Source organism: Vitis riparia, chromosome 7 (genome assembly GCF_004353265.1).
Source record: "Vitis riparia cultivar Riparia Gloire de Montpellier isolate 1030 chromosome 7, EGFV_Vit.rip_1.0, whole genome shotgun sequence".
Taxonomy (NCBI): Eukaryota; Viridiplantae; Streptophyta; class Magnoliopsida; order Vitales; family Vitaceae; genus Vitis; species Vitis riparia.
The window spans coordinates 17,440,282-17,464,742 of NC_048437.1; the positions used below are offsets into that span (position 1 = coordinate 17,440,282).

Consider the following 24,461-nt stretch of genomic DNA (forward strand, 5'->3'; position numbering starts at 1 on the left):
GTACGAATTTTGCTGAAACTTGATTTTTCTCCCCTGTTTTCCCCTGTTTCCACCAAGACTCCATTCTTCAAGCCTTCCTACCTACATGTTAACACAAAAAACACAATTCAAACCATATTAGAATGAATTTAACGTCAAAAATAGAAATCAAAACATGCATAAATACAAGAAAACACTAAGTTAAACTAAAATCAACTTAAAAGATAACAAAAGAGGATGAACTTTTTAGTCTTTGGAGAGACTAAGTTCACCCATGAACCAAGTGTTCTCATGCTAGAGGTGGATCAAGGAGGATGAATTCCTCCTTGTCTCGGGAAAAAGATTCGATATAAGGCTTGAGACGATGCCCATTCACTTTGAAAGTTCGAGTGCTATTGAAGTTGAGTAGTTCCACTACTCCATTTGGTTGCACTTCATGAATTATGAAAGGACCCGTCCATCTTGATTTCAATTTTCCCGGAAAAAGATGAAGCTTAGAGTCATAAAGCAAGACTCTTTGCCCCTTGGCAAAATTCTTTTGATTTACCAATTGATCATGCCATTTCTTCAACCTCTCTTTTGCAATTTTTGAATTGAGGTAAGCATCATTCCTCATTTCCTCCAATTCATTCAAATCCAAACATCTTTTCAACCCGGCTCTTGTCAAATCCATGTTGAGCTTCTTGATTGCCCACCATGCTTTATATTCAATCTCCACTGGAAGATGGCACGCTTTGCCAAAAACAAGGCGATAAGGAGACATTCCAAGGATGGTCTTGTAAGCGGTCCTATACACCCATAAGGAATCTAGGAGCTTAATAGACCAATCCTTCCTATTAACATTCACCACCTTCATCAATATATTCTTGATCTCCCGGTTGGCTAACTCAACTTGGCCACTCGTTTGAGGGTGATAGGGTGTAGCTACCTTGTGCTTAACCCCATATTTGGCTAGAAGAGCCTCAAAAGGTTTATTGCAAAAGTGGGTTCCTCCATCACTTATAATGGCCTTAGGCACTCCAAATCTTGCAAAGATGTTGTCCTTGAGGAATTTAAGAACCACCTTGTGATCATTGCTCCTACATGGGATTGCTTCCACCCACTTAGAGACATAATCCACTCCCACCAAAATGTAGGAATGTCCAAATGACATTGGAAATGGTCCCATGAAATCTATCCCCCAAACATCAAAGACATCCACTATCAAGATGGGATTCAAGGGCATCATATTTCGGCTTGTAAGCTTACCAAGCCTTTGACACCGATCACATCCCTTGCACATAGAGTGGGCATCCTTGAAAAGAGAGGGCCACCAAAACCCTGATTGGATCACTTTCATGGCTGTCTTTTGGGAGGCAAAGTGACCTCCACATGCACTATCATGGCAATGGGAAAGAATTCCCAATTGCTCTTGTTCAGGAACACATTTCCTTATGATTTGATCCGCACAATATTTGAAGAGAAAAGGCTCATCCCAATAGTAAGTATGGATCTTAGAAAAGAAATGCCTCTTATCTTGGGCACTCCATTCGCTTGGAACTTCCCCAGTAACCAAGTAATTCGCAATGTGAGAATACCATGGGGCTACATCTATTGACATGAGAGACTCCTCAGGGAAGTCATCATTGATAGGCAGACCATGTGAGTCATGTGCTATCACAAGTCTTGACAAGTGGTCAGCTACCACATTTTCTACTCCCTTTTTATCCCGGATTTGGAGATTGAATTCTTAGAGCAAAAGGATCCATCTTATCAATCTTGCCTTGGCATCTTGCTTGGTTAGCAAGTACTTCAAAGCGGAATGGTCAGTGAACACCACTATAGAGGACCCTACCAAATAGGCACGAAACTTATCCAAGGCAAAAACTACTGCCAACAACTCCTTCTCAGTAGTTGTGTAGTTCCTTTGAGCCTTGTTCAAAGTCTTGCTCGCGTAATAAATCACATAGGGCTTTCCATCCTCTCTTTGCCCTAAAACAGCCCCCATAGCAAGATCACTTGCATCACACATTACCTCAAAAGGTAATTTCCAATTTGGGGCTCTCACTATTGGTGCGGTTGTGAGGAATTGCTTAAGTTCCTCAAAACTCTTCTGACACTTCTCATCCCACACAAACTTGGCATCCTTTACCAAAAGTTCACAAAGAGGCTTTGAGATTTTTGAGAAATCCTTAATGAACCTCCTATAGAACCCGGCATGTCCTAGGAATTGCCTAATTCCTTTAACATTTGTGGGAGGTGGCAACTTAACAATTAGCTCCACCTTTGCCTTATCTACCTCAATGCCATTTTTGGAGATTACATGTCCTAAGACAATGCCTTGTTGTACCATAAAATGGCACTTCTCCTAATTTAGCACTAGGTCTTTCTCAATACATCTATGGAGAATTGCTTCTAAGTGTAACAAACACTCCTCAAAAGAACTTCCATAAACAGTGATGTCATCCATGAAGACTTCCATGATGCGTTCTACCATATCACTGAAGATGCTTAGCATACATCTTTGGAAAGTTGCAGGAGCATTACATAAACCAAAGGGCATTCTCCTATACACAAAAGTACCAAAGGGGCATGTGAAGGTTGTCTTTTCTTGATCTTCCAAATCAATCTCTATTTGGAAGTACCCCGAGTACCCATCTAGAAAACAATAGAAAGGATGTCCTGAGACTCTCTCAAGGACTTGGTCCATGAAAGGCAATGGGAAATGGTCCTTCTTAGTCACTGAATTTAACCTCCTGTAGTCTATACACACCCTCTATCCTGAGGTAAGACGTGTAGAGACTTCCTCCCCTTTCTCATTCTGGATCACAGTGATACCAGACTTCTTTGGTACTACTTGGGTGGGGCTCACCCACAAGCTATCAGAAATGGGATATATGATCCCTGCCTGTAGTAGCTTCAGAACTTCACCCCTCACCACCTCTTGCATGTGAGGATTCAACCTCCTCTGGGGCTGTCTCACTGGTTTTGCATCTTCCTCCATGTAAATATGGTGGGTGCACACCAGAGGACTAATCCCCTTCAGATCAGAAATTTGCCATCCAATGGCTTTCTTGCATTTTCTGAGGACTCCTAAAAGACTATCCTCTTGATCACTTGTGAGATTTGAAGAGACCACCACTGGACATTTCTCATCTTCCTCTAAATATGCATACTTCAAATTAACAGGAAGTGGCTTCAAAACAAGCTTTGGAGGATCCTCCATAGCTGCTCCTTGTGAGTCCTCCTTATTGAACAGTGGTAAGATCTCTTCCCGTCTCCTCCATGGAGACATGGTAGCTAGCACATCAGAGGGTTCAGGTAACCCTTCTTCAAGCACTTCAAGGATTTCATTCAAGCTCTCTTCTAAGCTCTTATCACAATGCTCTTCAACCAAGGTGTTGATCAGGCACACCTCTTCCAATCCTTCATCCTCTTCTGGGTGAAGATGCCTCTTGCAAAGATGGAATATGTTTAACTCCAAAGTCATGTTTCCAAATGTGAGCTGCATCACCCCATTTCTACAATTGATGACGGCATTGGAGGTAGCCAGAAAAGGTCTCCCAAGGATGATTGGCACGTAATTGGCTTCCATAACAGTGGGATCGGTATCAAGCACAACAAAATCCACGGGATAGTAGAATTTGTCCACTTGCACTAAAACATCCTCTATCACCCCCCTTGGGATTTTGACAGATCTATCAGCTAAGGAGAGAGTGATGGCTGTGGGCTTCAATCCTCCAAGTCCCAGTTGCTTGTACACAGAGTATGGGAGCAAATTCACACTTGCCCCCAAGTCTAGTAAAGCTTTCTCCACCAGTGTCCCTCCAATGTTGACTGCAATGGTGGGGCAACCCGGATCTTTATACTTGACTGGAGACTTACTCTGAATGATAGCACTTACTTGCTCAGTGAGAAATGCATTCTTTGTCACATGTAACCCTCTCTTGACCGTACACAAGTCCTTCAGAAACTTTGCATATGTGGGGACTTGCTTGATCATATCAAGTAAGGGTATATTCACCTTCACTTGTCTCAAAACTTCAAGAATTTCTGGTGAATTCTTGATTTCCTTCTTTCCATGTAAAGCTTGAGGAAAAAGGGGAGGCATATGTTTCTTCATCATATCCTCTTTAATCACTATCCTTGGCTCTTCTTCAAAGCTTGATTTGGATGCACTTTTCTTCCCACTCTTCTCTTCTTGGTTATTGCTCTCTTTAACCAAGGTCTTCTTTGACAAAGGTTCTTCATCTTGCCTCACCTTAGGCAAAGGTTGATCAACCTCCTTTCCACTCCTCAATGTGATCACGGCTTTGATCTCCCTCAACTTTGAAGAATCCCCCTCTTGGGTTTCAACTTCATGAACACCCTTTGGATTTTGGCTTGGTTGAGAGGGGAACTTTCCTTTCTCATTCACTGTGTTGAGGTTGGTAAGCCTAGAGATGGAGTATTGAATGTTATCTATCTTCTGATATAGATCATTTTGCATCCCATCCATTCTCTTATTTAGAGAACTCTCAACATTCTCAATCTTTTGATGCAATTGGGAGTTGATTGCCCTTTGTTCACCCACAAAGTCACTCATGACTTTGCTTAGGTTTGCCATGGCTTGCTCCACTAAAGAGGTTTGTTGAGGTGCTTGAGTTTGGGCTTGTGGTTGGTATGGAGGTGGTCTTGGTCTCCAAGAAAAATTTGGATGGTTTCTCCAGCTTGAATTATAGGTGTTTCCATAAGGTGCATTGTTGTTAGGCCTAAATTGCCCCACAACATTGGCTTGATCACCTAACATCTCCCTCACAGCTGGCATGGTTGGGCACTCATCTACCACATGGTCACATGATTGGCAAATGGTGCATGGCATGGCATGGGCTTGAGTCTCGGAAATGGCTTGAACTTCATGCATCTTTTTCAACTCAAGTTCTTCCAACCTCCTTGCTATTGTTGCCACCTTAGCTTTCATGTCCATGTCTTCACTTAACATGTACAATCCACCCTTTGGATTTACAGGAGCTTTCATCCTTCCCAATTCCTTTGAGTTGGGCTCATCCCATCCTCTTGTTACCTCAGATACATAACTTAAAAAATCCATGGCTTCTTCCGGATTCTTACTCATAAAATCTCCCCCACACATGGTTTCAAGAATTTGCTTCATGGAGGAAGACATTCCATCATAGAAATAGCTCACCAAGAGCCATGTATCAAAGCCATGATGAGGACAAGCATTAATGGCCTCCATATACCTTTCCCAACATTCATGGAATTTCTCATTTTCTTTTGCAGAAAAGTTTGAGATTTGCCTCTTCAACCCATTGGTTCTATGGGTGGGGAAAAATTTCTTCAAAAACTCGGCTTGAAGATCAACCCAATTCCTTATGCTCCTTGGCCTTAAATAATTAAGCCATATTTTTGCCTTGTCCTTCAAAGTGAAAGGGAATAGCTTGAGTCTCATCAAGTCTATTGAAGCTCCTCCCTCTCTAAAGGTATTGCACACCTCCTCAAACTCCTTGATGTGGGCATATGGATTCTCACTCTCCATTCCATGGAAATTTGGTAGAAGGGGCACAATATGGGGCCTTATAATCAGCTGCTCAAGAGGAGGTATTATGCATGAGGGTGCACTCATCCTTGGTGGGTGCATTCTATCCCTCATGGATAGATATGCATTTGGATTACCCCCCCCCCCCCCCCCCCCCTTGACCTTGTTGAGAATTCTGATCCTCTTGTGGAGGGTCCATGATGTTTACACAGATATTCAACTCTATGTCTTGAGGATTCTCAATCCTTACTAATCTTCCCTCTTGGTCCCGAATCCAATAGGGCATGCACAAATCTCTACTTACCTGAAAACAAAACAAAAACAACAAAAACAAAAGAAAACTAGAAGAAAGTTAAGGTTAGAAAGAAAACAAAAGAAATTCTAAAAGAAAGGAAATAAAGTTAGTGAAAAAGGAATTCACCAAACTTGTGATGAAAATCACAAGTAGCCTCTAAAAGGTTGTTTCACTGTATTGTGGCACCATCCCCGGCAACGACGCCATTTTGATTCACGTGAATTGATCCAGTCGGGTCATTTAATCAAAAACATTTATAAAACCTATGAACTCATACTAGTGTAGCAAAGCTACTATAGTGTAGTGGCTCTAGGGTCGAACTCTGGGATGGGTTTTCATTCTACCAGTGATATACTCATGATTAGAAATTAAATTTAATGATTTCCTTTATCAAAAACTTAAAGCTTAAAAAGAAAATAAAATTTGTTTTGAAAGTATTTGAAACTAAATTAACATAAACTAATTAAAAATGGAAGAAAGAAAGTTTCTCGGAGCTAAGGATTGCTAGGATCAAGTTTAGAATGCAAAGTGGAAAATTCCGGATTTTTCTCCTCGCATTGGGGATTTAACCTATAGTTATTTCCCGAACCGGTATAGGTTTAACAATGAAGATTTAATCCATAAATATCAATAGAAATGGTAGTCAAGGTCCATTAATGGCTTTAGACACTATATAGGTCTTCACCTTGAACCACTTTCCAATGGCTCGTACATGATAACTAATGGACTAATATGGATCTAGCAATAAGCATCCATAAAGACCTGAAGCTTACCATGTATTGGCCATTCAAAGTGATTCTAAGGGATTTAAAGCAAAAATTTGGATTAAAAAGCCATTTATGAACTTCAACTACCTGAATTTAATGCACGAGCATTTTCCACCTTTTCATCTGGACTTTTCACCTAGCTTCCTTCACTCCAAGAAACCAAGAGTTTAGCCTCTCATCCTCTGAGAAAACATCCTCAGAGGTTGTTTGGCTTCCAAGAAAGAGAAATAGTAACGAGAAAATAGAAAATAAGAGTGCTCTGTATATTGCTAAGTGTTAAGCTTAACACTCGGGTTACATGTCTTCAAGAGGTGATTTCCACCCCTTATATAGTTTTTACAAAAGCAAAGCTTTTCATTGGCTTGATACAAGGAGAATAAAGGAAATTACATCAAAAGAAACTTAAGAAAATATCTAAAGTGGAGTCGGCAAAAACAGAGGAGATTTCGCACCACGCATGGGGTGTGCGAAATTTTCGCACACCTGGAGCAGTTTTCTTCCGAAGGTCATAACTTCCTTGTTTCAGCTCCAAATCGTACACGGTTTGAAGCGTTGGATTCTTGACTTCTTGAGCTTTGAAACGGTATATAGCATGTAGAAAATGGACTTCGGGAAGTGCTCCAAAAGTGCCAAAGAACACTGCAGCTGCTGTCCTCAGATTTCCTCCTTGCTTCTCTTTGCTTTTCTTTGCTTTTCTTCTTTGGTTAGCTTGTCTTAATGATCCAAAAAGATGTCAAAACACTAAAACTAGCCACAAATATGATTAGAGGTCATTGCTAGGTCCTTAACATACCAATTAGAATAAAGGTGAAGAATTACTACACAAAAGTGCTTAAAACATAATGACTTAAAGGTGTAAAATGGCACTTTTGGGTAGTAATCAATTACTTGCCTCACCTTTTCCTTGCAGTGCATGGCTGGGGACCACAAGTATGCACTTCGGCTTTGGATAATGAAATTCACTTGAATGCTTGGTGTATGATTGCTATGTATATTTGCTGTGCATTTGAGCTTATTAACTGACCTCTTATACAGCACTTGGCTGGGGACCTCAGGTATAGGTTTATTTGATCTTTGATCCATATGCTCCCATATACCCAGTTCATTAGTAGAGACCGAGTTCTGGGCCTAGAGGGGTGCTACCTCGCATGAGGTACCTTCCCGATAGGTAACCTGATCCCCGGACCCAAAATATAGTTTTTGCAGACCACTTTTTCTTAACTGGAGCCATGTTGGGGTTTTTGTTCTTACTTAAATTTTCCCCATTTAAAAATAAAAATAAAAAGTAAGTGGTGACTCCAAACAAAACCATTCCTCACTGGGACAAATTTTTCAAAACTCGAAAACCATCTTTCCCTTTCACCTTTAAAATAGTGAGTCGCGCCGATCAGTGGATCGGGTGAGGGTCCACAGCATAACACAAGAACAAGTTTTGATATTCGATCCACTGGTGCATTATACTACTGTCATTGTTTCATGCATGAAGAACTGACTCCAAGTCTCCATCCACAACATACCATTTCATGGGCCCTTTAAAGCTTATACGAACGCTCCGAAACTAGTGCAAATCAACCAATCTAGTGAGTGCAGCACTTCGTCTTTCATGACCAAATCAATCCGATAATAAGTCTCAAATCTAGGTTGGTCATTTCACATAAAGGACCAGTTTAGAAATAGTAACAGAGGCTGTTAGCATTCTGTTCATTGGGCAAGGGGTCATGTTGTGAGCCAAGGTGATTCAGAAGACTATCATTGGAAAATAACCTTCATGAATTCTTGGATTAAATTGAGGCTACTTAATGAATTATTCTCTCACAGGTTTGTAGTGCTCAAGCATTCGATAGAACCGGTTAGACAGGGCATGAAACTAAATTCAATCTCCCTTATTCCTGTAACGATTTGTGAAGTTTTCTGAATCAATGTTGTCCCACCAAGCTTTAAGAACTCGAGATTTCTTTGAACTTCGTTCAATAGAACCTGAGGATTTGTTGATGAGAAATGCATCATAAAGCCATGTTACCAAAACTCACGAGACACCATTCTATTCAAAAAAAAGTACCAAATCTGGCAATCATGGGAAGTTCTTTAATTTCCATCCTGAAGTCTCACACTGATCTGAAATGCTTTCGGGAATTAGGAACGACGTTTCGAGAAAGCCACTCACGACTGCTTCGGTTTCAAAATCAATTTCTGGTTGTTATAAAGACATTTCTAAATTGATTTATGTTGGATGAAACATAGGGTCTTCCTCATCATCAAGTTTTCTTTGAAATCAACCATTGGGAGCAGATTTCTGAAAGGTATTCAATGGATTACTTCACTAGCATTGTGATTAGAGACTAGCTCTTGTTAGGGGAATATAGGTAGACTCCAACTGATTACTTAGACTGTGAACATGCAGAACATATAGACATCTCATGATCCTTCAAGCATACTACTTAGAACATATGCTTACATCCCACATCTTGATGACCCATTGGTTAGTTTGCATCATTAGGCTTTAAATAAAACTGCAAATACGTAGCAGCTCCCTTGCAGGATACAAATAATTCTCCTAGACTTACAAATCTTTAGCAATAAATTGAAACATGCGGCCTCTTTCCTTAGGCATACCAAAGCATAAACGAGACATTCAGAGAAAACCCCAAAGATGTAACCTAGAAACAAATAAAAGGGTTGAGATACCAAATACAGAGATGAGCGACCCCAAACAAAGTACGTTCAAGATGACAAACAAGCTAACAAAAGACTCAATATGTGGGAACTTGAGATACCAAATACAGAGATGAGTGACCCTAAACAAAGTACGTTCAAGATGACAAACAAGCAAACAAAAGACTCAATATGTGGGAACCCATTTCATGTTGAAATCAATGTGCTTCATGGTTGGTGGCATAACTCGAACCATAACCAGATTTATTTTTGAGTGAATGCGAAGAGAAGATGACAAAGAAAATAAAGCAATAATATACCCAAGTAACAAATGAAAGCCAGAAACCACCGGATAAATGCATGAAGAGTGATATAATAAGAAAGATGAATAGGAAATCCACAGTGCTCATACCTGGGAGTCTCTACCTTGTGCAAGATGTGCCCGTCTTCAAGTCTTAAATGTTGTGGAGGTGCTCCACCCTTAGTTTTTTCCTGTCATTTCCCTCTTGCCCCAAGCCTTCTTCTCACCCTATGAAGACAATCTCAGCCTCCTTCAAAATCACTAGCCTATGTTTTTTTATAACCATTGGCAACTATCCCAACTAAGGACTCCTCCTCTTTGCCAAATTCTATCTCATCCACCAGAAAAACTCTTTTTTAAAAATTTCAAAAGTGAATCCATGCATATCATGTAAAAAGTCCCATTTTTGAAGAGTTCCTTTCCTTTTCAAATTCTTACCAATTTCAAAATTCTTTTTCCTCCGATTGGGATATTTTCCCATAAAAACATCAAATTATCAAATAAAATAAATGAATAATAAAATAATAAAATAATAAAATAAAATAAATAGATAAATAAATTATAGAATGATAAAATAATAATAATAAATAAACGAATAAACAACAAGATAATAAATAAATGAATAAATAACAAATAACAAATAACTCAATAAATAAAAGTGATTGATAAAAATGAAAAATAAATAAACAAATAAAAATATAATAAATGATTAAATAAAAGTGATTGATAATAATAAAAATAAATAAATAAGTAAATGAGATAAATGATCCATGCAACCATACAAGTCACGCTAAAAATGTCTAGTGGGCCAAGTGTGCTTAAGTGGGCCTAAATGAACCTAGACGGGCCAAAGTATCTAAATGGGCCTGAGTGGGCCTAAGTGAACCTAGATGGGCCTAAGGTGTCTAAATGTGCCTAAGTGGAACTAGACAAGGCTAAGGTGTCTAAATGGACCTAAGGTGGTGCCTAATGGGTCAAGTATACCTATACAGGCTTAGGGTGAGACTAGGTGCACCTAACTAAGTCTAACTTAAAGTGCACCTAAGTGAAGCCTAATCTAAACTTGAAGGGCAACCAAGGTCATAATGTGGAACCGGATAAACCCCTCAACCAAAGTCTCTAAGGTGGCTCAGAAAAGGTAAGTTACACGAGTAGTAATGGGCCATCAAATAACTACTATGGAACACTGGAAGTGAACTTAAAGACATGTGTTAAAGGGACAAAATGGAGAGTCTACAACAAGACTATATATGTTTGTAGTGGGAGTGACCAATCCTAAATATGGGACTCTTCACTTGGTAACATTGATGTCAAGGATCTTGGTTACAAACTTAACTTAGAAATGAAGTGGTAGAATCACCTAAAGTGGTCCCACTTGCAGGGGCTAAGGGCTAAACATAAAGGTATGTTGATCAATGCCTTAGGATAACCTTTGGAGGTTTAAGGCAGGTTGATTAATTAGAGAGGGTCTCTACCTAGTAATAAGAGTCATGACCTACCTAAAGTAGGCTTAATTCTTGTGTACTAGGATACCTTGCATGGATATATGTAGTTTGACAACACTACATTTTTGCTAGATTAATAATTACCTACTTGCCTTGAATGCTCAGTTTCTTTTTATTAATGCATGGAATTATTATTTTTGTTACAGATATCATGTCTTTAACCTGTCACCAATTATCTTTTGTTTAAATTGGATCTAATTATATGCTGAAAATAATCTGGATATAGTATTAATTGCATAGAAGCTAATTTTGGTAGAGTTTGTTATTTCCTTTGAATAAACATATCATAAAGTAAGAGAAGCATATTAAAGGTGGCATAAGACGAATCAAAAGACTAAGTCTCTCATACTTGGGTCTTTAGATAATGTGTTGCAAAAGCAACACATGTCTTTTGCCATAGTCTATGATATTCTCTTTAAAGTTGCAGGGATTAATTGGTGATAAGGGCAAGTCAACTAGACAAGTTGCACTTAAGACTATTATGAACACCAGGATTCAAGTTATCTTAGAGATCTTACAAGATTCCTTTGGGATAGGTAAAAAGATTCTCAAATAGTAAAAGGGTGTTCATATGGAAGTCAAGGTTCTTCAAGCTCTTCTACCAAGAAGAAAAGAAACAACACCAAATAAAGAAAGTTCAAGAAAATGAATTAAAGAACAAACTCATGGGCATTGATTCCTTTGTGACCTTTTAGGACGTTAGAAAAGGAATGCTTAGAGTGCCTAAGGATAAGCAAGTACACATCATGTTCTTGTTGTTGAATACATGGTGGTGGATTTCACTAATTGTGGTGGATAGATTTCAGGCCCACTATTTGTAGTTTTTTTACAAGGTTTTCAACAAGTGAGAAGGTCACATGATGGGATTGTACTTACCTTAGCTTCAATTGCAAGATTAGTTGTGCAAGTTAGTGGGAGGTATTAGCTTTTTTGTGTGAGACTCCATTATCACTTTGTTAAGTAATGAAAATTGTTAGATCTCACTAAAAGAAATAATCTAGCACTAATCAAACATTTGACTTCTAATGCCTAGTTTATATTAATCTAAATAGGATCCAAAGACTAATTAAGTCTAAACCTTCTTATTCCAGAAGATCTTTCAATTTACAAATCCTATATAGATGGTAAAATGACCAAGAGGCCTCTTTATTTTTAAAGGATTTGGAACCAAGGAATGTTTGGAGTTAGTGCATACTCACATATATGAACCTTTTGTGTATATATATATGGAAAGTATGGGTATTTGATAATTTTATTGACAAATACTCTAGTTTTGGATATGTAGATAGGAAATTTGATGCCTTGGATACTCTAGTTGTTTTTCCAGTTGAATGAGTGTGGTTCTGAAGTCATTGAAGTTTAAGGGGGTTTTTAACTTTTTGCTCCAAGTTCCCATATGAAATGTTGTTTCCAATTCTTAATATGTCACGTAGGTGTGGAAAAGTAGTTGTATAACATGCAAAAAGGAAAAACAAAATACAATAATAAATAAAGCCCAGTCAGAAGATCCTTACAGCCCGTTTGGCCCAATCGTGCAATGGTCTGGTCCACCCAACTCTCAGCCCATACGAAAACAGATATCTTCTGCACTTCGAGTTGGCCCTTCGGCAAAATTCAGTATCCATGACCTCGCTCTCGAGCCCTTCACCTCCGTTGCCACCGGCATTCAACCGGCGACCGGCGTCAGCGCCCGAAACTGTCCGTTCAAAGCCTTCTTCTTCTCCTTCTCCTACGGAGACAACGTCTGCAGGGAGAAATCGGAGAACCGGCGTCGTAAAGGGAAGGAGAGAGAAGAACGAGAGAGGAGAGAAGAGGTGGCTCTGAAGATAGCGTCGAAGAAGGCGATATCAGTGATTCTACGGAGAGAGGCAACGAAGGCTGTGATTGAGAAGAAGAGAGGTCCCAATAATTCCAAGAAGCTGCTTCCGAGGACGGTCCTCGAAGCTCTTCATGAGCGCATCACGGCTTTGCGTTGGGAGTCTGCTCTCAAGGTCAGTTCCAATTTTTGCATTTGGTCGCTGCTGAAAGCGAAACATTTTCAAAAGAAAAAGGTGTCGCTTAATGTTACTAATTGGCTAAGTGGGGCACGATTTATCCTGTGTCTTTTTTCTTTTATTTTTTCAGCAACCAAACGGAAGGTTTATGTTTTGCGTTGATTACCTGAAATTTGTTTTTTTTCCTCCTCTGTAACCAGTGAAGCCATTGTGTTGAGAATAATACTTAAACTACTTGATGGCTTCTAGAGGCCACTGTCACCAATTTCAGAGTTGAAATTATGTTGGCCATTGGAGTAATTTGGATTCCAGAAGTCTGGAAAAATACTGGGAGCATTTAGTAAAAATCTTGGACGAACTAAAGGAAGAAGGGCAAGGTGTGCCAAGAAAAGAAGGGAAAATTTTCTTTTCTCTTCTCTCTTTTTTATTTTCTTTTTATTTTATTTTATTTTATTATTATTATTATTATTATTATTATTATTATTTTGAATGGTTAGGGAATTTCCTTGAATAATTTGGGATTTGTTTGAAAATAATTTGGAGCTTATTGGATTATAGAAGATAGACTTGGATTTCATTTTTTGTGTGTTTGAAATTGGATTGCTAGCAGCTTAATTTATTGTGTTTTTTCAAATTGAGTTAATGGGCTCAGATAAATCTTCTTGATGAATCAGAAGAGCAAAGGAGAATCACAATTTTCCTCTTCACTAGGCTATGAACATGTTCTTACTAGAGAGAGGAAAAATGTGCAATTAAAATAGGTTTTGTGTTCATTTTTTCTTATTGGTGGATGTCACAGTTAGTTCATCATCAAGATCATTATTTAATGTCTTATTTTGGAACTTACTTCCTTTTATAGGTGCTTTAAGGTTTCCAGTTGTGCATTAGTAGGTGTGGATAAGAGGCCTTGAATGATCTGGAACTTCCTAAAGGGATTGGTGACTAGTAGGCATTCAAACACCAGAATCTCCCCTTTTTTGTGCAAGGGGGAGGAGCTAAGTGACTCAAACCTGTGTCCTTCAATTAGGCGTGAGGTCATTAGGGGAATTGTGCAGCCATCACAAAATGAAATTCATCCAATTCAAAGCAAAATTTGGCTTTAAGCTCATTAAAGAGTTGGTTTATAGAATTCTGTTGAGACATGTTGGATCCCAAATTGGAAGATTCACTAAGGTCCATAAATAAGGAAAGTGTCATAAAAAAATTTAAATAATAATAATAATAATAAAGTTATAGGATTGGTGTATGAACCTTTTATTCTATTTTTTGAAATATACTAGTATACTTCTTAGATTACACTTAAGCAAATAAATGAAAGCTACCAACATGTGGTGGGAAATCAAAATTTAATAAAGACTCTTTATTTTTCAAGGTAAAGGAGGGAAGAAAAAAGACTATTAAAGGTTTCACATAGAAGAATGAAGAGTTTCAAAGTAGTTCACTAATCATGTCTTAAGAGGGGCTCACAAATTATTAACTTTTCCAAATACTAAAATATTAACTAAATTCAATAAAAAAGTCTACAGCTGATCCATTCTTTTTAGGTCTTGTAGTTGACGCTTGTAGGGAGTCAGATCAGCTGATTTTTACTTTTTGTGATGGTGGATTTTGAATTTTTTTTAAGGATCAACTTAGCTTTGATACCAAATTGATGTAGGACAATTAAAGCATTTCCTTATTAGAAAAAAAGAGAAATTAGATGGGAAGAGAAGAAGAAATTAGATGAGAAAATACGAGAAAGTAAGGAGAGAGAGTTCTTTCTCTTGCTTGCCTTTGGCCTTAATTGTATACTTTGTGTGTACTTTGTTGCACCATTTTGCAAGAACCTTTAATAAATTATCCTAATTTACCTATCAAAAAAAAAAGGTAGGGAGAAAGAGGGAGAAAGAGAAGGGTTGGATTTTTACCTTCTTTTTTTTTTTTTTCTTTCCAATCTATGATTGAGAATCCTCATAATAGGAGACATGATATCGAACAACTCTAAGGATAGACCGATAGAGAAGGGCTTGAGTCTTCATTTGGGGAGGAGGAGGTGATGGTTGAGGGAGCCATGCGCTTGAATTTGATGGTTTATCAATGGCTTTTTGGTAATTTTGTTGCCCTAGTGTGAGGTGAAGTGTTGGAGGTTTTCAAGGAATTCCACTTCAATGGATTTTTTAATTGTAGCCTGAAATTGATTCAAAGAAATTGAATCTGTATTTTCTTGCTTTGATAGGATTACAAGTTATAGTTTTATACAGGGACCTAGGTTGACTTATGCTTTTAGAAAAGGGAAAAATAATGCAATGATTTCTTGATTCGATACATAATAGGCAATAACCGTACACTCTTAAAAACGGTACAAATTTTATTCCAAAACTTTAGGAGATCTTAGAATTAATTAGTCTATTCCAGATCTTCTTTGATTTTTTTTCAAATTTGTTAACACACTCCCTTAAGTTGGTGCTAGCATATTCTGCATTCTAAGCTTGCCCGGGATTTGATGAAATGAAGAGCCTACTAGTTGTTTAGTTAGCACATCTACATACTGATTTGAAGAAGTGACATAAGGAGTTCGAATAATCCTAGAATCAAGCTTTTCCTTGATAAAATGCATATCAATCTCCATATGTTTGGTGTGGTCATGTTGGATAAGATTGTGAGCAATACTTATTGTTACTTTGTTGTCATAGTATAATTTCATAGGACTTTTGACATTAATCTTCAAGTTAGACATGGCAATTTTGATCCATCATAACTCACAAATTCCTAGCATCATAGCTTGAAATTATGCCTCTACACTTGATGTTTCTACAACCCATTGCTTTTTACTTCTCCATCTAACCAAGTTTCTACCACAACTATACAATATCCTGTGGTAGATCTCCTATCCACGATGGATCCAGCTTGATTTTCATATGTATAAGCTTCTAAAGAGATTTCCTTTACATTTTGGAACAAAATTCCCATACTAGATGTTCCCTTTAAGTAATGAATGAGGCAGTATACCGCTTCCAAGTGGAATTTGAAAGGATTGTACATGAACTGACTCACAACACTTACTGCATAGACAATGTCAGGTGTTGTGTGTGATAAGTAAATCAACTTCCCCACTTGTCATAGATAGGCACTTCAATCAACCATTAGTTCTTCTTTAGAGTCCCTAAGTTTGTGATTTTGCTCAATTGGTGTCTCAACAGGTTTGTATCCCAACAATCCGATTTCCTTTAAGAGATCCTTAATGTGCTTGTGTTGAGAAATAACAATCCCATCCTTTGCCTGAGCTACTTCAAAGCCTAGAAAACAATTTATCCTCCCTAGGTCTTTAATTTCAAACAGTTGAGTAAGTAAGACTTCAAATTAGCTATTTCTTGCAAATCACTACTAGTAAGGATAATGCCATCCTCATAAATGATTAAAGTAGTTGCCTTCCTATTTGTGGAATGCTTAATAAACATAGTGTGGTCTGGCTTTGGTGATGTCCCTTTTTTAACGTAGACTTGGTGAACCTCTCAAACCAACCCCTTGGAGATTGCTTTAATCCATAGAGAGCTTTCCTCAACTTTATTTTCAGAAATTATTGTTTCAAAACCGTGGTTTATCTGTGTACACCTTTTCCTCAAGACCATCATGATGAAATCATTCTTCACATCAAATTGTTGCAAGGGTCAATCTAAGTTAGTTGCTAAAGACAACAAGATCCAAATAGTATTCATTTTGGCCACAAGTGCGAAGGTTTCTTGAAAACCAATTCCAAATGTTTTTATATACTCTTTAGCCACGAGTCTTGCTTTGTATCTCTCTAGGCTATAGGTATAAACACACTTACAACCTACAATGGGTTTCCCTCTAGGAAGCTCTACCATCTCCCAAGTTCCATTCTTTCCTAAAGGATGCATTTCTTCATTCATGACATCCCTCCAGTTTTTATTCCCAAGAGGCTCTAGAACATTTTTTGGCTCTCAATAGTGGTAAGATTAAACAAAAAAAGCTGTGTAGGAGACAAACTGTGAAATGATACAAAATTAGAACTAGGGTGTTGGGTACACTTTCTCATGGCTTTCCTAAGAGCAATAGGAATATCAAGGTCTTTAAACAAAATAGGAACATTATCAGAAATAGGGGCTGTAACTGCATTTTCCACACCCACCATAGGTTTGGATGCTGTGAAGAACAATTGACTTTTTCTTCCTTGCATACATGCAGATATCAAGTTCCTCGATTATCTGCATATTTTCAGATTGCCGAAGAACAGTTCAAGTTCATTAAAAGACTTAAGAGTGTAACCTATTAGGAGACTGATTAAACATAGGTAGAGTTGAGGCTATAGGCAGGGGCTGAAGGAGACTCAAAATCAGGTAAGGATAAGGTGGGATTCAAATGTAACAATGACATCCCATCTTCAATAGAATTGTCCCCTTGAAGATGAGTATTAATATAATAACTTTGATGCTAAAAAAATGTGACATCCATTGAGGTGAGTAATTTTCTAGATGAAGGATGATAGAACTTATACCCTTTTTGAGTTGACGAATGTCCTACAGACAAACATTTAACTACTCTTGAATCAAGTTTACTTTGTGAGTGATTGTGGACATGAACAAAGGCCACACACACCCAAATTTTTTTGGGGAGCCATTTCTAACAATGCCTATTTTTTCTTTCAGCCACCTCATTCTGTTGATAGATGTCAGCACAAGAGCAATGATGGATGATTCCCTCATCCTTGAGATACTTAATGAGACTCTCATTGAAGTACTCTTAACCATTATATGATCTTAGGGTATGAATTTTTGTGTTAAACTAAGTGTCTATCATTTTATGAAATATGGGAAATATAGAATTGACCTTAGATTTTGTTTTTAGGAGATACAACCAAGTTGTTCATGTACAATCATCAATAAATGTAACGAACCAATGAGCACAAGAAATATTTGACACATTAGAGGCACCTCATACATCAGAATGGATTAAATTCAAAGGAGTACTTTTTTTGAATTGCTAATTGGAAAAAATATATGATGGTGCTTTGCAAGTTCACACGCCTCATAATGAAACTTATGAACATTTATTTTTCCAAAAAAAATGGAAAATCTAAATTTTTTCTTTATTACCAAGAGTACTAGAAGACACTAACACCTAGGAAACTGAGTTGCCATCCTTCACTGGTGGTTTTAGGTAGTAAAGTTCATTTTTTTTCCTCAGCATGTCCGATTATCCTCTCTGTTATGTAGTCCTGAAAAACACAGTCAGAAGGTGTGAAAAACACATTACAATTCAAATCCTTAGTAAGTTTTTTGATAGACAATACATGGTAGGATAATTTTGGCTCATGCACAATAGAGTTTAACCCCATGCTAGAAGATATAAAGATAGTTCCTTAACCAACTATTGAAGAAAATGAGCCAACAGTTCTAATTTTTTCTCTATTAGAATAGACAAAATAGGTAGAAAATAACTTTGAATTATTTGTCGTGTGGTCAAAGTTACCTGAATCTATGATCCAAGTGTTCGAGTATGGATTATTAGATGTACCAAGGGCTTGGATGTTGCCTGACTAGACAAAGGAACAAGAAGAATTATTTAGGTCTTGGGCAATAGCTTGTGGTTCAAGCTGCTTCAATAGATTCCTTAGTTTTTCCATTTCCTCATTGTTAAACCCATTCATAGGTGCAGCCTCTTAACTGAACATGTCCTGTGGGGTGTCTATGGCTGATGCTTGATGGGCCTATCTACCTTGGGTTGTTGGTTTTCCACCTTTTGACTTGTTTTAGGGCTCTCCATGAAGTTTCCAACATCTATCTCTAGTGTGCCTAGACTTGTGACAATAACACACCATAGGCTATCCTTGTCAAGTGGCTTTCTTCCTTCAATTTTTGGTACCCCAAGTATAGAATTGGAAGCTACCAATGTTGAACCGTTTGATGTAGTGATGATGGGATTCTCTATACCTGAATTTGGAAGCATCACAATCCTTTTGCTTTCTTCCTTTTTCACGTAGGCATGAACTTCTTTTAATGGTGGGAGAGGTTCTTTGCACAGCACTTAACCCATTACTTGATCCAACTCTGGATTAAGACTAACCAAGAACTCAAGCATCCTCTCAGATTCCAAAAAATTCTTCAATTTTACACTATTTGCGGCAAACTCCATTTCAATAGTCTGATACCAACCAAGTTCCAACCCCAAACTTCTCCTTGTTTTGTAATCTTGAATTATAGTCATTGTACCTTGTTTGGTCCAATGAATCTGAACTTTCAGTTAAAGGATCTGATCAGCAAGATCGATCTTTGAATAGCTTTGATTCATTGAATCCCATATTTCCTTGGTTGTAGGAATCCCTTACTAATCCCGAGTAGCATTGAGTTCAACAACCAAGACATCACAGTTGAATTTTTAGCATCCCACATAGCATATTTTGGATTTGTTTCTTCCGGTTCTGCAATAACTCCAGATATATAGCCCATCTTTCCTCTACTCCTAAGGAACCATTTGGCAGGCTAGGACCATTCCACAAAGTTAGTACCATCAAATTTTATTGTGGTGATTTAAAGAGTGGGGTTATCATTTTCAAAGGTGGTAACTGGTTGTGTTGGTTGTTGGGTATTTTGTAGCTTGGAAGATACTTGATTTTGAGAAATGATTGACATAATTTTTGTTTGAATGAAAGAAATTAATAGGAAATGAGAAAAGGTTGGCTGGATAACTAAAACAAGTTACAACAACTGCGGCTGCTTAGGAGAAGAAATGCTCTCCAGTAAGTGGAGCAAGGTGATGGCTGAAGGTGATAATCAAAACATTTCCACTATGCAAGTTCTCTGTTTACTAACTTGTAATTAACAGTTTGTTTTGGGTCATTTTCATCTTAAGCTATGTTTAACTTGCGACTTAACAGTTATGCCCTGGATCCTAGAGGTCTTGGATTTGGAGAGTGGCAGGTAGCTTTTAAGCTTTGAGAGGAAGAGAAGGCAAGAAGGGATGACTGTTGTTTGAATCAATCTTTTTCTAAACACATGTATAAATTCCATACTGCCCCAAGATTCATGGGGAAACTCATCCTTATGGTTTTCTCCATGAGTTTTCTTCCTTATATGCATGAGCACCCAATAGGCAATCTTGAACTGGATAGATTTGAAAATTTGTGCAGATGGAGTGGGGCTTTTTGTCATTCATCCGTTCCACATTTAGCATCATCTAGGTTAATAAAGACATAGGGATTCACATACACGGCGAGAGAATCAAGCATTGCTTAGTCTCCCTTGACCATACAATCCCCTCCCATGTCCTACACACAGATGATGCATCACTTTTAATACACTTTGATTGTGGTGTCTGATTATATTTATCATTTTCTATAATATCTGGAATCTGGACTCAGGCTCTTCCATCTATATCTTATATACATAGTTTTTATGCTTTTATAACTGATTAAGCTTCCCTGTATTGTTTTTATATTCCAATCTGAATCTTATAAAGTGATAGAATTAACTTAGTAGTATTCTCTCATGGTAATGACATCTTTCTTTCAGGTGTTTGAACTATTACGTGAGCAGCTCTGGTACAGGCCCAACTCTGGTATATACATCAAGCTAATTGTAATGCTAGGAAAATGTAAGCAACCTGAAAAGGCCCATGCCCTCTTTCTCGCTATGATTGATGAAGGCTGTGTGGTTAACCATGAAGCCTACACTGCTCTTTTATCTGCCTACAGTAGGAGTGGGCTGTTTGACAAAGCATTTTCTCTCCTCGAGAAGATGAAGAACACCCCGGATTGTCAGCCTGATGTCCACACTTACTCGGTCCTCATAAAATCATGCCTGCAGGTGGTTGCCTTTGACAAAGTGCCGGTTCTGCTTTCTGACATGGCTAACCAGGGAATCAAGCCCAACACTGTCACATACAACACCCTCATTGATGCCTATGGAAAAGCAAAAAGGTACCCTCTCAATGCCTTAGCCTTTTCTATAGTTTTGTATGATCCATTTGGTTGCTTAGAAAATGATGGAACAGAGTACCTTTTAGAGCTTTAATTTTCATTGTCTCATCATGAAGAAAAGCCAGTAAGAGGAGACGACAGTGAAAATATCATTAAGCTTCTCTTTTTCTACTTCTCTAAAATGAAAGCCGTCACCACTAAATCCACAATCACCATTCCTCCTCCCAACTCTTCAGGTGCCTCTGCTATCAGGGTTCATGCAAAAACAGTTTGGTTAATATTCCATTCTCTTTTCTCTCATATTCTTGGCAACTGGATGTCATAATCCAGAGAAAATGACCTCTCTTTTGTATTGATCAAAAGGTTTGCAGAGATGGAATCGACACTCTTGGAAATGCTTCGAGAAGGGAAATGTGAACCTGATGTGTGGACCATGAACTCCACGCTCAGGGCCTTTGGCAGCAGTGGGCAAATAGAAACAATGGAAAAGTGTTACGAGAAGTTTCAGAGTGCTGGAATAGAACCCAACATCAAGACCTTCAACATACTCCTGGATTCCTATGGAAAGGCTGAGAAATATGAGAAAATGAGTGCTGTGATGGAATACATGCAAAAATACCATTTCTCATGGACAATTGTGACCTACAATGTGGTAATAGATGCATTTGGGAGAGCTGGGGATTTGAAACAGATGGAATATTTGTTTAGGCTGATGCGATCAGAGAGGATAAAGCCAAGCTGTGTCACACTTTGCTCACTAGTCAGGGCTTATGGACGAGCTGGAAAAGCTGAAAAAATTGGGGGTGTTTTGCGTTTTATCGAAAATTCAGACGTGATGCTTGATATTGTGTTTTTCAATTGCCTGGTGGATGCTTATGGGAGGCTGGGTTGCTTTGCAGAGATGAAAGGGGTTCTTGAGATGATGAAGAAGAAGGGTTGTAAGCCTGATAAAATTACATATAGAACCATGATTAAAGCTTATAAAATTGGTGGGATGACAAGCTGTGCCAAGGAGCTTCAGGGTCTCATGAGAATGCCAGATGAGACTCGGTTAGAGATGGGGAAGCCTGACTTTCGATGAGAACTGCTACCGGTCATATAAAATCCTCAACTTTACTGTTAAGTAATTTTTGCTAGTGATTCTTGTGTCACCCATAAGAATGTAAAATGAAATGCAATAAGCAAGTAAAAATCCTGTTTTGTGATTCTTTGGTTGGCCAAGGTATGGTGCTTGATGTCTGGGTATCATATTCTCTCTTCTCCATTTTCTGCTGAAAATGTTGCTTTAACTATTTTTATAGAGAGAAAAGGTATAAGAAAAAAAAAATTAAAAAATTAACTTAAAGCCAATAAATTATTTTTATATATTCTTTCCAATTCATTTAATTTATTTACCTTAATTATATAAAAATTAAATAATTTTAAAATACATGTATTTTGATATTTGATTTTCTTTGAAATCAATTTTTTTTTCTATTCTTAATAACAAGGAATCAAATGGAACCTCTATCAACATTCTTCTCTATCTAAAGGTTTAGATTTTAAAGCTCCTGGCGAGAAGACTTGGGAGTTGGTCAAGTCCCATCTTGGCATCCCTAAAGCCTTGTCGAGACAACAGAGTATGGTTAATTGTTAGTTGTTCCAATCTGGGCGTTTGGAACTTCTATTCCACTCCACAGTTCTCTCATGGTGATGGGCAAACCCAGGCAACCAACAAAACCATCATTGGCTACTTGAACTGGAGACTTGTTAGATCTAAAAGGCAAGCGGATGGAGGAGTTGCTGGAACTGCAAGTCCTTAGGGTTTATTGGACCCAACATGGAAATCGATTGTTGAAACTCCTTCTGCCATGGCATATGAAATGAAGGTAGTCATTCCAAAATTGATTAGCATTCCATACCCCATTCTGACTTTGTAAATGAACCCTAGCGTGAAGAAGCTTTGGAAGTTTGGCAGACGAATGTTGAGGACGAGCACTATCCATCTAAGCTTCTTGTCAGCAGCAGGCCATTTCGTAATACAAGAAGCGCAAAAGAAAATGACGATTCAAAGTGGGTGATTAGTGACCCACCGTGACATTGGAATAGGTTTTTATTTTTTTATTTTTTAACTGAGCGGTAGATTTTCGTATTTAAAAACCCTGAGTTGGGTTTAGAGTGAGTTGTTATATATATATATATATATATATATATATATATATATATGGATACTAAATGCATGAGATAATAATATTTTTATAAATTTTTAGGAGCCTAAAAAATATAAATTAATAATTAATAAATTATATATACATAAATTATGCCAAAATTCAAAATAAAATAAGAGAAATTGAAAAATACACAGGATATTTAATAAAAAAATTTAAAGAGAAGGAACATAAAACTCAAAACGACCTGAATGTTTTGAGTTATGAATACTTTAAGAATCTTCTAAATTATCTTAGAAGGATTATTGTAACTCCAAAAAGGATCAAGAGTTATCTTGGAACTCATTTTAAGGACTTAATTATTTAATAGGCTTCATTCTTCTAATAAAGAAAATCGAACTCATATATATATATATATATATATATGACAAATAAAAATACATAATATAGTACATAAAACTTCATAAAGAGAAGAAATGTTCAATAAATTAAATAGAACATTAAATACGTTAGGAAAAAAAATTGAATAAAAAAGGAAGTGATTACATAAATTAAATAGAATAGAATATGTTCTACAAGAAGATGAAATACAATACATGAGATCAAAAATATATACACAAAAAAGAACAACTTCACGATTAAACAAATAAAATAAAATTAATTAATTCAAAGTCAAAGTCGCCGATGAGAGAGAAGAAGAAATTCACCAAGATGTGATCACATAACAAATTCATGGAAAAAAAAGATAATAAATTCACAACGAAAGAAATAAGACTTATAATATTCAATATATTAACTCAAAAGACATGGATAAAGGAAAATCATAAAAAGGAATAATGAGTCATTTGATTCTTCTCTAATCTTTCAATCTTTTTATTAAAGCTTTAGTTTTAAAGAGAAAAAAAATCAAATGGTCTTCGTTATTTATGGATGGAAGTTAAGTACTTACTTACTCTTAGAAACATGTACATGTATTTTTTTTGGAAAACATAGAAAAATTTGTTTTTTAAAAAAAACAACTATCTAAAGAAAATATAAGTATCATGGAGAAATTCAAATTGTTATTTGGTTGTCAAAAAAAAATATTATGGAAAAGGAAGAAATAAGGATAGGAAAATCTCAACTCAAATCCACATGGTATAATGAGTTTTGAGCAAAAATAGTCTATCATAGGGGAAAAAAATCGATTTTAACCTATTTTCCAAATTAATGTTCAAAATGGCCTTCTTGTTACTAGGAAGGAGTCATCTTTCTTTCTTTTTTATTTATTTTTTAAAAATTAGGTTGAAACTGTATTTGCCAAATGCGGTTTCATTTTTGAACTGAAATCACATTTTTATTTTGAAACCGTATTTGTCAAATGTGATTTCACTTTTGAACTAGAATTGCAT

At 37.2% G+C, this 24,461-nt stretch overlaps 1 protein-coding gene across 1 annotated transcript in view; it reads left to right on the forward strand.

Moving 5' to 3' along the window:
- LOC117918104 (pentatricopeptide repeat-containing protein At5g48730, chloroplastic-like) overlaps positions 1-22,131 on the forward strand; it is a 36,815-nt gene extending 14,684 nt beyond the window's left edge. Inside the window, exons 4-6 of the mRNA XM_034834629.1 lie at positions 12,448-13,005; positions 20,517-20,923; positions 21,287-22,131. Of these exons, the coding sequence (XP_034690520.1) occupies positions 12,448-13,005; positions 20,517-20,923; positions 21,287-22,004 (1,683 nt within the window). The 3' untranslated portion in view covers positions 22,005-22,131. The remainder of the gene's footprint in view (positions 1-12,447; positions 13,006-20,516; positions 20,924-21,286) is intronic.
- Positions 22,132-24,461: the final 2,330 nt, after the last annotated feature.